Raw genomic sequence first — 14,468 nt, forward strand, 5'->3', positions numbered from 1 at the left:
TCAACCAGATTCGACAACTCTGGTCAGTCTGAGTCTGGAGTATAGCATTCACTTCCAGTCACCCGACTTCCAATACTCTACTTCAACATTTATGGTTAAGATGGTGCTGGTGAACCTCTGCGACTTCTGGCTGGTGGCTAATGAAACAAGGACAGCAACTAAATAGTTTGTTAACCAGATTTTTTCTGTCAAACGGTCATCACAAGTAATAGTCTGTAACTTCCCTTTGGACTTGGGAGGCAATTCAATGTGGCGGGACTGAGATGAGGCGAGGTGGCAGGCCCATTGCCGAGAGCGTGGAAGAGCATGAAATATTGGGCACAGGCCGAATCGAAGACACAGGGTCCAGGTGCCAGATGGAGATTTACAGGCAGGATCGAAGCGGGGAAATCCGGCATATCCAAGCAGCAGAACCTGCTGTTGAGACAAAGAGTTAAGTGCCCGGCCAGATCGAAAAGGTTAGGGTGTCGAGGTATGGGCCAGTTCAGATCGCTGCTTGAAGCGGTAGAACCCGATATTCCGATGGAGCTGGGCCAGATTGAAAAGGTCAAGGTGTCAGAAAGGTCAGGGTGTCGGGGCCCGAGCCGAGGTGCGGGCCGATTAAGATTGCTGCTCCATGATGGTTACTCTGCTCTCTGCTGAACTATGGGACTCTATCTTGCAGACTTCAGTTCAGAAACGCTAGTTGCTTGCGGTTACTGTTGGCATGACTTTTTTTTTCATTACATGTCGTGTTCGACGTCTTTTTTAAGGGTTATTTTATTCTTTTATTTTCTTATTGAGTTTTTTTTTATTCTCTGTGCATTGGGAGTTAGACAGTCTTTGTTCATGTGTATGAGATTTGTTTCTGGGTTCCTTTGTTTCGTGGCTGCCTGCTAGGAGACGAATCTGAGGGTTGTATAATGTATACACACTTTGATAATAAAATGGACTTTGAACTTTATCATGGGAAGGATGTGGAGGATTTGGAGAGGTTGAAGAAGAGGTTTATCGTCTTTAGTGTTTGCCGAGCTTGGCAGTTAGCTTGTAGATGTTTCATCGTCAGTTGAGCTGACATCCTCAGTGTTGGTGTTTCTCTCCGAGAGTGCTCACGTTTCTATAGGCCCCCCCCCCATTCGCTTGCCCCAGTCCTGATTGGCTACTCCTTCAATTGACCTTTGAATTCTATTGGCTCACATTTCTTTGGCTCTTAGGCGTTCATACAAAGTGTCTATTTTAATATGTTTGTTTACGAAATTATCAGAAAAGAAACACATTCCTAAAAATTCTCATGCCTGCTTTGTGTTTGTCTGCACCAGAACCTCCACAGTGTCCTTCTCTGTCTTCAAGATCAGTGACAGTGGATCATCTCTCTATACTGCCAGTTTGTGTCCCCATAAGCGAGTTGCAAGTTTACATCCTGTCTGGCCGACGTAGACCTTGTTGCAGTCTCCACAGGTGATCCTGTACACCACATTACTTTTGTCGGTTGTCTTTACCGGTACCTTGGTTCTTGAGACAAGCTTCCTTCAAGTTGCTGTTAGTTTATGGGTGATTGTGATACCCTAAGGTTTGAGCAATGAAGCTGCCATTTTTGAGACATACTTGCTGTAGGGCATGGTCACACGTTTGTCGTCTGCTTGGAATAGAAAGTATTAGCTATAAAGAGAGGTTGGACAAACTTCAGTTGTTTTCTCTAGAGTGTCAGTGGCTGAGGGAAGACCTGAAGACATCCGTTAGTCTTGCGAGACCATGGATCTACGCCTGGAAAGTCTTCACTCTCCAGGGCGCAGGCCTGGGCAAGGTTGTATGGAAGACCGGCAGTTGCCATGCTGCAAGTCTCCCCTCTCCACGACACCAATGTTGTCCAAGGGAAGGGCATTAGGACCCATACAGCTTGGCACCGGTGTCGTCGCAGAGCAATATGTGATTAAGCGCCTTGCTCAAGGACACAACATGTTCCCTCGGCTGGGGCTCGAACTCACGACCTTCAGATCGCTAGTTGAATGCCTTAACCACTTGGCCACGTGCCCACACCTGAAAGTAATTAATAAGTCTACAAGAGACTCCTGATGAAAGGTCTCAAACAGAAATGTCAGCTGCTTATTCCCCTCCACACTCCCCTTCCTGACTTGTTGGGTTCCTCCATCATTTTGTATGTGTTTTGCTCTGTGTTCCCCTCATCTACAGAATCTCTTGTGTTAACGTTTTCCATCAGAACTTACATTATTATGAAGAACATAATCAAGGACTCCTCGCACCCTGATTATTGTCTCTCATCCGGTTGGGAGGAAGATACAAAGCCCTGAAAGCATGCAGCACCAGGTGCAAAGACAGTTTCCACCCTGCTGTCACCAGGTTATTGAACAGACCTCCCATAAGTATATAGATGAATCACTGATCTCCCAGTCTACCTCATCATGGCTTTTAATTGTCTACCTGCCCTGCACTTTTCTCTGTAACTGTAAAACTATATTCTGCATACTGATTTCTTTTTACAACTTTGCTGTATTTACATATGGCACATGCTTTCTTGATGGCAGCAAACAATTTTTTAAAATTGTATTTATGTATTTTATTCCGGCATGATGGTGCCAATGCCCAACAGTGACAGCTTAGAAGACCACCTGATACTCTTTTTCTTCTTCAAAATATACTTCTTCTTCTGAAATGGGATCGATTGCTGCCTGTAATTTCCCTGTTAAGAAAGTATTTTTGGGCCAACTGAAGTATTTGGCACTTCTGCGATCTCCTGGGGTACTTGGCGTGGAGTGCAGCGATGGCCATTGCTGGGAGTGTACCTCTGCTTCTGTTTCTGCTTGGTACTGTGCAAGCACTGCCAGGCAGCTGTTATAACGCACAGTCAGTGTGAACGGCGTGGGAGTTAAGTTGTAAAGTAAGCTTTTTTGACTAGATCCCCTAAATCAATTTGATTGAGTCTATCTTTAAATATATTAATGTCAGAAATGCTGCGCAGGTCTGGCGGCAGAAGATTCCACTCTCTTGTTGATCTTGGGTAGATGGGGTACTGGCAGCAAATCTTATTGAATGAAAGAGCTTCCAATATGTGAGGTCCAGTCTGCTGTCGAGTCGAATTTAGATGTTTGATGGAGTGATGGTGTGAACTTCTTTGAAAATGAAAATTAACCATAGTTTAATGAGTCAGTTTTCAAGTGGTTCCCATTGAAGGTTAGAGAGCATGTTGGTGACACTGGATTTCCTGCTGTAATTGTTTAACACAAAGCGAACAGCATGGCATTGGATTTTTTCGATGGACTTCTTATCGTTAGCTTGATGGGGATCCCATAGGGCCGCGCAATACTCAACCTTTGGACGGACGAGTGTCTTAAATGCCATGTCCTTGACCCAGCATTTTATTTGCTTTGGCTCTAATCTGATTGATGTGGGTAAGATTAAGATAAGATAAGATCCAGTTAAGATCCTTTCAACACCAAGGTATGGGTAGTGTGTGACTGTTTCAAGAATCTGTCCATTCATGTTATATGTCGTGTTGATTGGTTTAACTTTGTGACTGACTTGCATAGCATAACGTTTAGACGAGTTGGCATCTCATCTAATCGATACTTGGCATCGATTCCAAATGGAATCCACACTAGCTCATGGTCAGTTCTGTTGCTCTGTGCAAACTAAAGCATCGAGCAAGATTAAAATCGACGAGGACGAGAGCGGAAAGTGAACGGGTGTTCAGTGCAGTCTTGCAGAGTTTGACCGGTCTCCCTCGCTCTCTCGCTGCTGCCGATGGAAGGTGCTGGAGTTCTGGAGGTCCCACGCTGTATGGTTCGATCACCTCAGAGGCTCGTGGCTTGTGGCTGTGGACTCACTTTCAGCTGCGGTTTGATGTTTAATGTGCTCAGTGCTGAAAGCGGTTTCTCATTTGGACGATTTGATCAAGGTATGCTGCCATTGACAGGGCACTGAACTGACTGACTTGGAAGCTGTGGCCGCAGCTTTCAGCCTCTGGGCTGGCTTCACTCGCTGCAGCAGCTGGTGGCTGTGGACTCACTTTTGGGAAGTCTACAGTTTGATGTTCAATGTTTTGTCTGTTACTTGTTTGACTTTTGCTGTTTGCGTGATATTTTCTTTTCTTCGCCCATCTGATGGCCTTGTTGTGTGGGAGTTTTCTTTAAATGGGTTCTCTGGTGTTTCTTTGTTTTGTGGCTGTCTGTGAGAAGCTGAATCCCGAGGCTGTATACTGTATACGTACTTTGAACTCTGAACTTATTTATTTAGGGATACAGCGTTTGAACAGGTCCTTCTGGCCCAACGAGCTGCACCACTCAGCAATCCACCTATTTTGCCCTAGCCTAATCACCAGAGAATTTACAAAGAACAATTGACCTACTAACCCATAAGTCTTTGGACTGCGGGGGGGAAACCAGAGCACCCAGAGGAGACACACACAGTCACGGGGACAATGTACAAATTCCGTACAGGCGGCGGCGCCAGAACTGAACTCCAAACTCTATCGCACCGTAATAACATTGTGCAAACTGCTACACTGCACCCACTCACTGTCATCGCGTATGACTGCACTGAAAGTGGCTCTTCAGCCCAGCTAGTTTATGCTGAACTGTTATTCTGCCTAGTGCCATCAACCTGGATCATAGCCATCCAACGGGTAAACGAAAAGAACCATCCAGGATGGGAACTGGCTGGATTTGAACTAGGGATGTTTCGATCCGCAGTCAAATGCTCTGCCACTGCGCTATGCTCCCCATAATGTGTATCTCGTAATGCGTGACGTAAACCTTTATCTCAGTCCACATGACAATATATAAACCAATACCAATATTGTAAGTCTGTCTCTAGACCCCCAGATGAATATATCCAACATTCCTTTTATTAAACTAAAGGAATTTTCCTGTTCTGTTCTGTGGAGTCTGTTTAATCTAACCAACTTTCAGAAGGGATTGTGAAAGGTTATATGCTGGATATTATTTCTTCCTAGCAAGCCTCGCAGCCCTTCTGGGAAAGAAAGGTAATGGTTAAAAACGAGAATCTATCTGCCTGAAGAGAAGTGCCCACTATCCAATTAACAAAAACAAATGTCATAGAAAAGCAGAATGAAATAAAGGCTTGCTCTGTGCAGATTTACCAGCGAGGTGCTCAGTTAGAATCAATAAACAAATCAAAGTGCGTTGGGGTCTGTGGTCTCTGGTGACGTTACTGAATTCACAGCCCACGGGCTGCATTCAAATGCTATTGGTATTGGTTCATTATTGTCACATGTACCGAGATACAATGAAAAGCTTGCCTTCTTTACAAAACTCAGATTGCAGTGAGGTAGGACAAGGTAAAACGATAATGAAAAATAAATTTTAAAAGATACAGAGAAAATGCAGTGCAGGTAAATGATAAAGTACAAGATCATAACAAGATTGGTTGTGAGATCAAACGTCCATCTTTTTGTCCATTCAAGAGTCTGATAACAGGGGAACAGAAATTGTCCTTGAGCCTGGTGGTACATGATTTCGGATTTTTGTATCTTTTGCCGATGGTAGAGAAGAAAAGAGAGAATGTCTGGGGTGGGTGGTGTCTTTGATTTTTTTTTTATTAGCATAATTTGTCTCGTGTATATCGAAACAGACAGTGAAATATGTCATTTGCGTTAATGACCATCACAGACTGAGAGATCAGCAGTTTCTGACACGTCTGGCGCTGACAATCATTCCATGGTCAAAGTTACTGTGATTGCCTTTCTTCCCCATTCTGATGTTTGATGTGAATATCAACTGAACCTCTTGACCATGTCTGCATGCTTTATGGCATTGAGTTACTGCCACATGATTGGCTGATTAGATCTTTGCATCGATGAGCAGGTGTGCCTAATAAAGTGGCCACTGAGTGTATGCGGCCATTCCGGGTAAGGATGACAGACTTCTTTCCCTGAAGGGCAGTAATGGACCAGATGTGTTTTTATGAGAATCTGGTAGTTTCACAATCACCATCAGTGATGCTCGATTTTTAATTACGGATTTTTACTTAATTAGTTGAGCTTAATTTCCCCAGCTGCCAGCGTGCCAGATCAATCACCCAGGGCTCTGAGGATAGCTCCGTGATTTAACCGCTGAGCTATCACATCCTTTAGTTATTGACTGTGGGAAGACATCACTCTCTCTCTCTCTCTCTCTCTCAGTCGCTCTCTCTCTCTCTCTCTCTCTCTCTCTCTCTCTCTCTCTCCCCCTCGCTCTCTCCCTCTCCTTTTCTCCATCACCCTCATCCCTGCACCGTAATTTGGAGCGGCGAGCTGCAGAGTGCCTCAAGATAAGTTCCACCAGTGTTCCTGGAGGACTTTGGAGAGGGAAGAGGAGAGAAATGTCTAAAAAGCATTTGATGGCTCTGGGCCTGTACTTGATGGAGTTTAGAAAAATGAGGGAGGGGAGAATCTCATTGAAACCTACCAACTATTGAAAGGCCGAGATAGAGCGGTTATCAAAAATATTTCCTATAGTAGGGGATTCTAGGACCAGAGGACACAGCCTCAGAATTGAAGAACGTCCTTTTTTAACAGAGATGAGGAGGAATTTCTTCAGCCAGAGGGTGATGAATCTGTGGAATCCATTGCCACAGATATCTGAGGAGGCAAAGTCATTGGGTATATTTAAAGCAGAGGTCGATAGGATCTTGATTAGTAAAGGCATCAAAGGTTACGGAGAGAATGCAGGAGAATGGGGTTGAGAGGGTTAATAAATACTAATAATAAATAATAAATACCTTTTCCAAGTACATAAAGAGTAAAAGATAGGTGAGAGTATATATAGGACTGATAGAAAATGATGCTGGAGAAATTGTAATGGGAGATAAGAAGATGGTGGAGGAACTGAACGAGTATTTTGCATCAGTCTTCACTGAGGAATGAATCAGCAGTATACCGGACACTCAAGGGTGGCAGGGAAGAGAAGTGTGCGCAGTCACAATTACAACAGAGAAAGTGCTCAGGAAGCTGAATAGTCTAAGGGTAGATAAATCTCCCGGACCAGATGGAATGCACCCTCGTGTTCTGAAGGAAGTAGCTGTGGAGATTGCGGAGGCATTAGCGATGATCTTTCAAAAGTCGATAGATTCTGGCATGGTTCCGGAGGATCTGAAGATTGAAAATGTCACTCCGCTATTTAAGAAGAAGGCAAGGGAACAAAAAGCAAATTATAGACCTGTTAGCTTGACATCGGTGGTTGGGAAGTTGTTGGAGTCGATTGTCAAGGATGAGGTTACAGAGTACCTGGAGGCATATGACAAGATAGGCAGAACTCAGCATGGATTCCTTAAAGGAAAATCCTGCCTGACAAACCTATTACAATTTTTTGAGGAAATTACAAGTAGGCTAGACAAGGGAGATGTAGTGGATGTTGTATATTTGGATTTTCAGAAGGACTTTGACAACGTGCCACACGTGAGGCGGCTTAACAAGATAAGAGCCCATGGAGTTATGGGAAAGTTACATACGTGGATAGGGTGTTGGCTGACTGGCAGGAAACAGAGAGTGGGAATAAAGGGATCCTATTCTGGTTGGCTGTCAGTTACCAGTGGTGTTCCACAGGGGTCTGTGTTGAGGCCGCTTCTTTTTACGTTGTACATTAATAATTTGGATTATGGAATAGATGGCTTTGTAGCTAAGTTTGCTGATGATAGGAAGATAGGTGGAGGGGCCGGTAGTGCTGAGGAAACAGATTCTGCAGAGAGACTTGGATAGATTGGGAGAATGGGCAAAGAAGTGGCAAATGAAGTACAATGTTGGAAAGTGTGTGGTTATGCACTTTGGCAGAAGAAATAAATGGGCAGACTATTATTCAAATGGGGAGAGAATTCAAAGTTCTGAGATGCAACGGGACTTGGGAGTCCTCGTACAGGATACCATTAAAGTTAACCTCCAAGTTGAGTTGGTGGTGAAGAAGGCGAATGCAATGTTGGCATTCATTTCTAGAGGAATAGAGTATAGGAGCAGGGTTGTGTTGTTGAGGCTCTATAAGGCACTGGTAAGACCTCACTTGGAGTACTGTGGGCAATTTTGGGCTCCTTATTTAAGAAAGGATGAGCTGATGCTGGAGAGGGTACAGAGAAGATTCACTAGAATGATTCCGGGAATGAGAGGGTTAACATATGAGGAAAGTTTGTCCGCTCTTGGACTGTATTCCTCGGAGTTCAGAAGAATGAGGGGAGACCTCATAGAAACATTTCGAATGTTGAAAGGCATGGACAGAGTGGATGTGGCAAAGTTGTTTCCCATGGTGGGGGAGTCTAGTATGAGAGGGCATGACTTAAGGATTGAAGTGTGCCCATTCAGAACAGCGATGCAAAGAAATTTTTTTAGCCAGAGGGTGGTGAATCTATGGAATTTCTTGCCACAGGCAGCAGTGGAGGCCAAGTCATTGGGTGTATTTAAGGCAGAGATTGATAGGTATCCTCAGGACATCAAAGGTTATGGTGAGAAGGCGGGGGAGTGGGACTAAATGGGAGAATGAATCAGCTCATGATAAAGTGGTGGAGAAGACTTGATGGGCCAAATGGCTGACTTCTGCTCCTTTGTCTTATGGTCTTATGGTCTAAACCAGCCTTGATATGTAGGGCAGACTCAATAGACCAAATAGCCTAGTTCTGCTCCTATGTCTTATTGTCTTATGGTCAAAAGCCATGGGACCCTATGAGGTGGTTGATTAGTCCTAGCACTCACAATTCTCCTGTCCTCTACCCCTTCACTGTAACATTGAAGTAGGTTCAAGGGTTTGGTGAGCAAGTCAGGAAACACTGACTGTGAATAAGTATATTAATCATTTTTTTACAAACTGTAAAAAAGTTTGACCAAATATTTAAGTTCCCCCACCCTTACACACAAACCACAGAACTAAATATTCAACAAACAGATACTTTGTTAACAGTGCGTATGGAGCATACCATCCCAACGATTCCGGGCACAAATGGAAAGAGAACGAACCTTTTGCATGTATTACTCTTCATACTCCTGAGGTGTTTGAAGCTGGACACTGGGTGCCACGGCACTCAAGCCAAACAATGAGAAGAGCAGCTGCAGTTTTTAAACTAACTAATGACAATCAACACGATGGAAGCGGCTTTCAATGGCAAATAAGCCACACCCCCACACAACACTAACGCTCCTCAAAGCATCCTTGCAGCCATTGAAGTATTTCAATAGGTTTCAATCGGTACATTTAACGTCAGAGAAATGTGTGAAATATACATCCTGAAATTATTTTTCTTCACAAAACATCCACGAAAACAGAGGAGTGCCCCAAAGAATGAATGACAGTTAAATGTTAGAACCCCAAAGCTTCCCTCAATTTCCCCCTCCCACACATAAGCAGCAGCAAAGCAACGAGCACCTCCACCAGCAAATAAGCATCGGCACCCCCTCCTCACCGAGCACTCAAGCGTGCAGCAAAGCGTCAGTAAAGACACAGACTTGCAGTACCCCAAAGACTATTCGTTCACTCGGTATTTGACATACCACAGGCTCTCTCTCTCTCTCCCTCTCTCTAATAAGGGAAAAAAAGGTGTCCCTTTTCCACAGCGAGAGGGGAGACATAACAAAACAACTTGGCAATTTATGGTGTTAAAAGTCTGTTGCGTCACTTTTTTCGAGCTCTGCGCCCAAAGAACTCGGGTCTCTGGGCACACAGCCAGCAGCCAGCTCACTGCTTTCAATCTTCTGTCTCCCACGACGCACCAGATGGCGGCACCGGCCTCGAGTCAGCCTGCCTCCAGAGCCACAAAAATCCAGCACCCTGAAGGTATGCTAGTCTTCCAGGCTGTGTCCTTGGCATATCGAAAAGTGGTCAGTTGGGAGACCCCGCGAGCGGTCCCATTTCCACAATGAACTGGAGTCAGTGTGTAACTCCAGGTCAGGGTCTTCAAAAGAACCCTGAAAAGGAAAAATAGAGATATTAAAGATTGAAATAGAGCTGTTTCCGAAGATGGAAGCAAAGGAGTCACCGTTAGGTGTTATCATCCTGAGCTTTGCCCTCTGTTGAAGTGCTATCTTTCCTCTATCAATAGCATTCAAGGTAAACACAGGAAGCTCTCACAAAGTAAAATTGGTAAATTGGGTAATATTTTAATCACAGAATCATAGAAACATAGAAATCTACAGCACATTACAGGCCCTTCGGCTTACAATGTTGTGCCAACCATGAAACCTACTCTAGAAGCTGCTTAGAATTTCCCTACCACATAGCCCTCTGTTTTTCTAATCTCCATGTACCTATCTAAGAATCTCTTAAAAGACCCTATTGTATCCATCTCTACTGTCTCCGGCAGTGCATTCCACACATCCACCACTCTGTGTAAAAAAAACTTACATTTGGCATCCTCCTTGTACCTACTTCCAAGCATCTTAAAGCTATGCCTCCTACCGAAATGAACCACTTCACACTTATCTGGGATGAACTCCATCTGCCAGTTCTCAGCCCAGTTCTGCATCCTATCGATGTCTCACTGTAACCTCTGACAACCCTCCAGACTATCCACGATACCCCCAATATATCAAAATAACCTTTATTCACAATAAAATATTTATCAGATAAATCGTGCAATGCCTTTTCATTCTTACATTCACAGACAATGCGTTATGTAGTGTTTAAAACCATTAAAGATAAGAGATTTTGCAGATGCTGGAAATCCAGAGTAATCATGCAAAATGCTGGAGGGACTCAGCAGGTCAGAGTCAAAGTCAGAATTAGGCTGAGTATCACAGTCGTATCTTGTGAAATTTATTGTTATGAGGCAGAAGCACATTACAATACATAATAATAAACTGTAATTTACAGTAAGTATATATGCAGTATATATTTAAAAAGTTAAATTAAATAAACAGTGCAAATAAGAGAGAAAAGAGGTAGTGAAGTAGTGTGAACCCATGAACATGACCTCACTACACATACACAGTCCTTTAACACCAGGACAGGCCATCTTCTTCAGCTTCCAGTGGACTTGCACTCAGACTAGTTACACTAGTCGTGGTGCATCAACTAGGTGAGACACTTGGCTTCCACAAGGGTTGACCGGGATCTCACTTGTTATATTTTGCAACTTCAAACTAATTCAGACAAAGACAGAGGAGTCCAAAATGCAGATCCAGCTTCGAGTTTAAGCGAGGAAAGGAATGAACTGTGACGTTTCCCGATAAAGGGTCTCGTCCTGAGATGTAGACTGTTTAAATCCAATACCAATAAAGCCAATGCATCACTCATTTGGCCCCCCTGGAGTGGTACACTGCTAGAGTGATAGAGAGGCTTCCTCAGCCAACCTGACCTCTCCCTGTTCAGTCATGGAAGAGCCCTATACTGACCATTCCTTCCCCACAGAGCCCTGTGGCAGCTGCACCAAGCCTCTGTGAGTCCTTCAGTACATACTCCTGTGGCCTGGAATATGTCTCGGCAGCTTTTCTCTGCGGACATCTTGATGTGCTGGATGGGTAAATTGGATTATCATTGTCATGTGCACCGAGATGCAGGGAAAACCTTTGTTTTGCCTGCCCTCCATACAGATCATTTCATGACACAGTAGTGCAAGGAGAAACAGTAACAGGATGCAGAATAAAGTGTTATAGTTGCAGAGAATGTGCAGTGGCCTGAAGGACAACCACTGAAGAACCAGTCAATTTACCACCACATTCTCAAGGGCTGGTTGGGAATGGGCAATTAAGGCTGCCTTTGCCATCAGTGTCCACACCCTGACAAATGAATGCCAAGGAATTTCAGGGCAGTACAAGTGGGAAGAGATAACAGAGAAACAGGCAGACCAGTCACACAGAGCAGGTTGAGGGAGAGCAGACACGTGATCAGAGGTCTCCAGAGGAGCTAAACAACTCTGTCTTTTCTCTCGCAAAGCAGCCACGCCATGCATCAAAGCAATTAGCCCAAGTGAAGGGTGGACTACGGGAGGAGCAACTATCATCATTATCGGAGACAGCTTCTTTGATGGATTGCAGGTTGTGTTTGGAACAATGCTGGTGTGGAGCGAGGTACGTACTTGGTTCTGCAAAAGTAACCCCAAGAGCTCCATAGGAGGAAATATCCATGTGTGTTCTGAAACTCTTCTCCCCTTTAAACTGTGGGTGACTTAGTGTTTTAGTAAAGGAATCCATCTCTCCCTATTTGTTCCCCATTCCTTTCCCTGTTCCTTCCGTCTCTCCCCGAGGAGACTGTTCACTGAACAAGTTCAAGTTGAAGTTCGATCAATGATCATTTCAAGTCAAGTCAAGTTTACCGTCATTTAACTATATGCATATATACTGTCAAATGAGACAATGTTTGTCCAGACCAGGGTGTAAAGCACAGTCATACACATAACACACGATGACATAGGAAAGTAAGAATTAAATGTACAAATGAATTACAGATAATTTCCTGTATCTTTTCTAGTAACTGAGTTGTTTTGCTGGACTCCTATAGCATTACCAAGTCCTATTTTAGAACATAGAACAGAGCATTGTTTAGTTAGACATTTAATTACTAGTTTAGATTGTTTTCCACAGTGTCTGTCCCAAATTAATCAAACTAGAAATTGAATGCATACCAAAACGAACCCATTATGTCTGCACAATGTCCATGTCCCTCAATTCTCTGCAGATTCATGTGCCTATCGAAGAGCCTCTTTTGTTGTATTTACCTCTGGAACCATACCTGGAGGCACATTCCAGGTACCCACCACACTTTGTGTAAAAAACCTGTCCCACACATCTCCTTTGACTTCCCCTCTCTCAACTTAAATCCGTGGATTTTAGTTTTGGACATTTCAACACTGAGAGAAATGTACTCTATCTATGCCTCTCACAATCTTACAGACTTCTATCAAAGCTTCATTCAGCTTCTGCTGCTCCAGAGAAAACAACCCAAGCTTGTCCAAACTCGTGTTATAGCAGAGGAGAATTCCATCCACTCCCATGTTCATATTTTTATACAGCATCTTCAGTGGTCAAGCGTCCCCAGAGAAATTCTCAAGGACGTAAAAGAGGATCCTGAACAGATAACCAAAGGCTTGGTCAAAGAAAACATGTTAAAGAGCGACTTAAAGAAGGAGGGAGAAAGAAATAGAGAGAGAGAGAGAGAGAGGCAGATATATTATATCTCGTGTATACACACACACACACACACACAAAAGGGGTGATTGATAAGTTTGTGGCCTAAGGTAGAAGGAGTCAATTTTAGAAAACATAGCACATTTATTTTTCAACATAGTCCCCTCCTACATTTACACACTTAGTCCAGCGGCCATGGAGCATACGGATCTTGGACCTCCAGAAAGTGTCCACAGCATGGGTGATTGATAAGTTCGTGGCCTACGGTAGAAGGAGATGAGTTATATGGTTCTTGTTACATACACATGCAGGTCAACTCTTTGAGTGATTATGCAGAAAGTTTGAAGTTAATAACTCATCTCCTTCTACCTTAGGCCACAAGCTTATTAATCACTCCTGATGAGTTATTAACTGATGAGTTAGTAACGTCAAACTTTCTGCATAATCACTCAAAGAGTTGAACTGCATGTGCATGTAAGGAGAGCTGTATAACTCATCTCCTTCTACCTTAGGCAATTAACTTAACAATCACCCCTCGTATGTATGTGTGTGTATACATATATATATATATATATAGAGAGAGAGAGAGAGAGAGAGAAAGAGAGAGAGGGAGAGAGAAGGAGTGGGAGTGGGATGGGGTAGGAGAGTGTGTGGGATGAGAAAGAGAGAAAGAATGCAGAGAGAATGAAGAAAAAAGAGGAGAATGAGGGAGGTAGTGGGAGATGAGGGATTTGAAGTTAGGATTCTTCAGACCCAGATGCTGCAGCTCATTCACAAAGGAAATTGGGAATGATTGGGACATGAGGACTGAAGGGCTGTGGAGCATTGCTGTGCTGCAGCTCGTTACGGTATCCGATGGAGCTTGTGGTTAAAATGGCATGGAGTACACCTTCTGGGCCTTCGAGCCATGCCACACAGAAATCCCCAATTTAATCCTAGCCCAATCAAGGGGCAATTTACAATGACCAATTAACCTACCAACCAGGATGCGGGAGAAAACATAGCGCCCGGAGAAACCCATGCAGTCATTGAGAGAATGCAGAAAGCAGTGGTGGGAATTTAACCTGGGTCGCTGGCACTGTAAAGCTAACCACTACACACTACCATGCTGCCTGGTTAGTAGGTTAATTGTTCATATGAGTGTCTTTGAAGTTTGCGAAGATTCAACTTCACATCTAAATCTTTGACAAACTTCTATAGCTGTGTGTTGGAGAGTATATTGACTGGCTGCATCACAGCCTGGTATGTAAACACAAATGCTCTTGAATGGAAAACCCTACAAAAAGTAGTGGATTTGGCCCTGTCCATTATAGGTAAAGCCCTTCTCACCATTGAGCACATTTACACAGAGTGCTGTCACTAGGAAGCAGCATCCATCATCAGAGACCCCACTACCAGATCATGCTCTCTTCTCACTGTTACCATTAGGAAGAAGGTA

At 43.8% G+C, this 14,468-nt stretch overlaps 1 protein-coding gene across 1 annotated transcript in view; it reads left to right on the forward strand.

The window, feature by feature from the left end:
- The window catches only part of LOC134345011 (transcription factor COE3-like), a 496,949-nt gene that overhangs the window by 374,332 nt on the left and 108,149 nt on the right, over nt 1–14,468 (forward strand). The window contains exon 9 of the mRNA XM_063045143.1: nt 11,841–11,974. Within this exon, the coding sequence (XP_062901213.1) occupies nt 11,841–11,974 (134 nt within the window). The remainder of the gene's footprint in view (nt 1–11,840; nt 11,975–14,468) is intronic.

The sequence above is a fragment of the Mobula hypostoma genome, chromosome 4 (genome assembly GCF_963921235.1).
Source record: "Mobula hypostoma chromosome 4, sMobHyp1.1, whole genome shotgun sequence".
NCBI lineage: Eukaryota > Metazoa > Chordata > Chondrichthyes > Myliobatiformes > Myliobatidae > Mobula > Mobula hypostoma.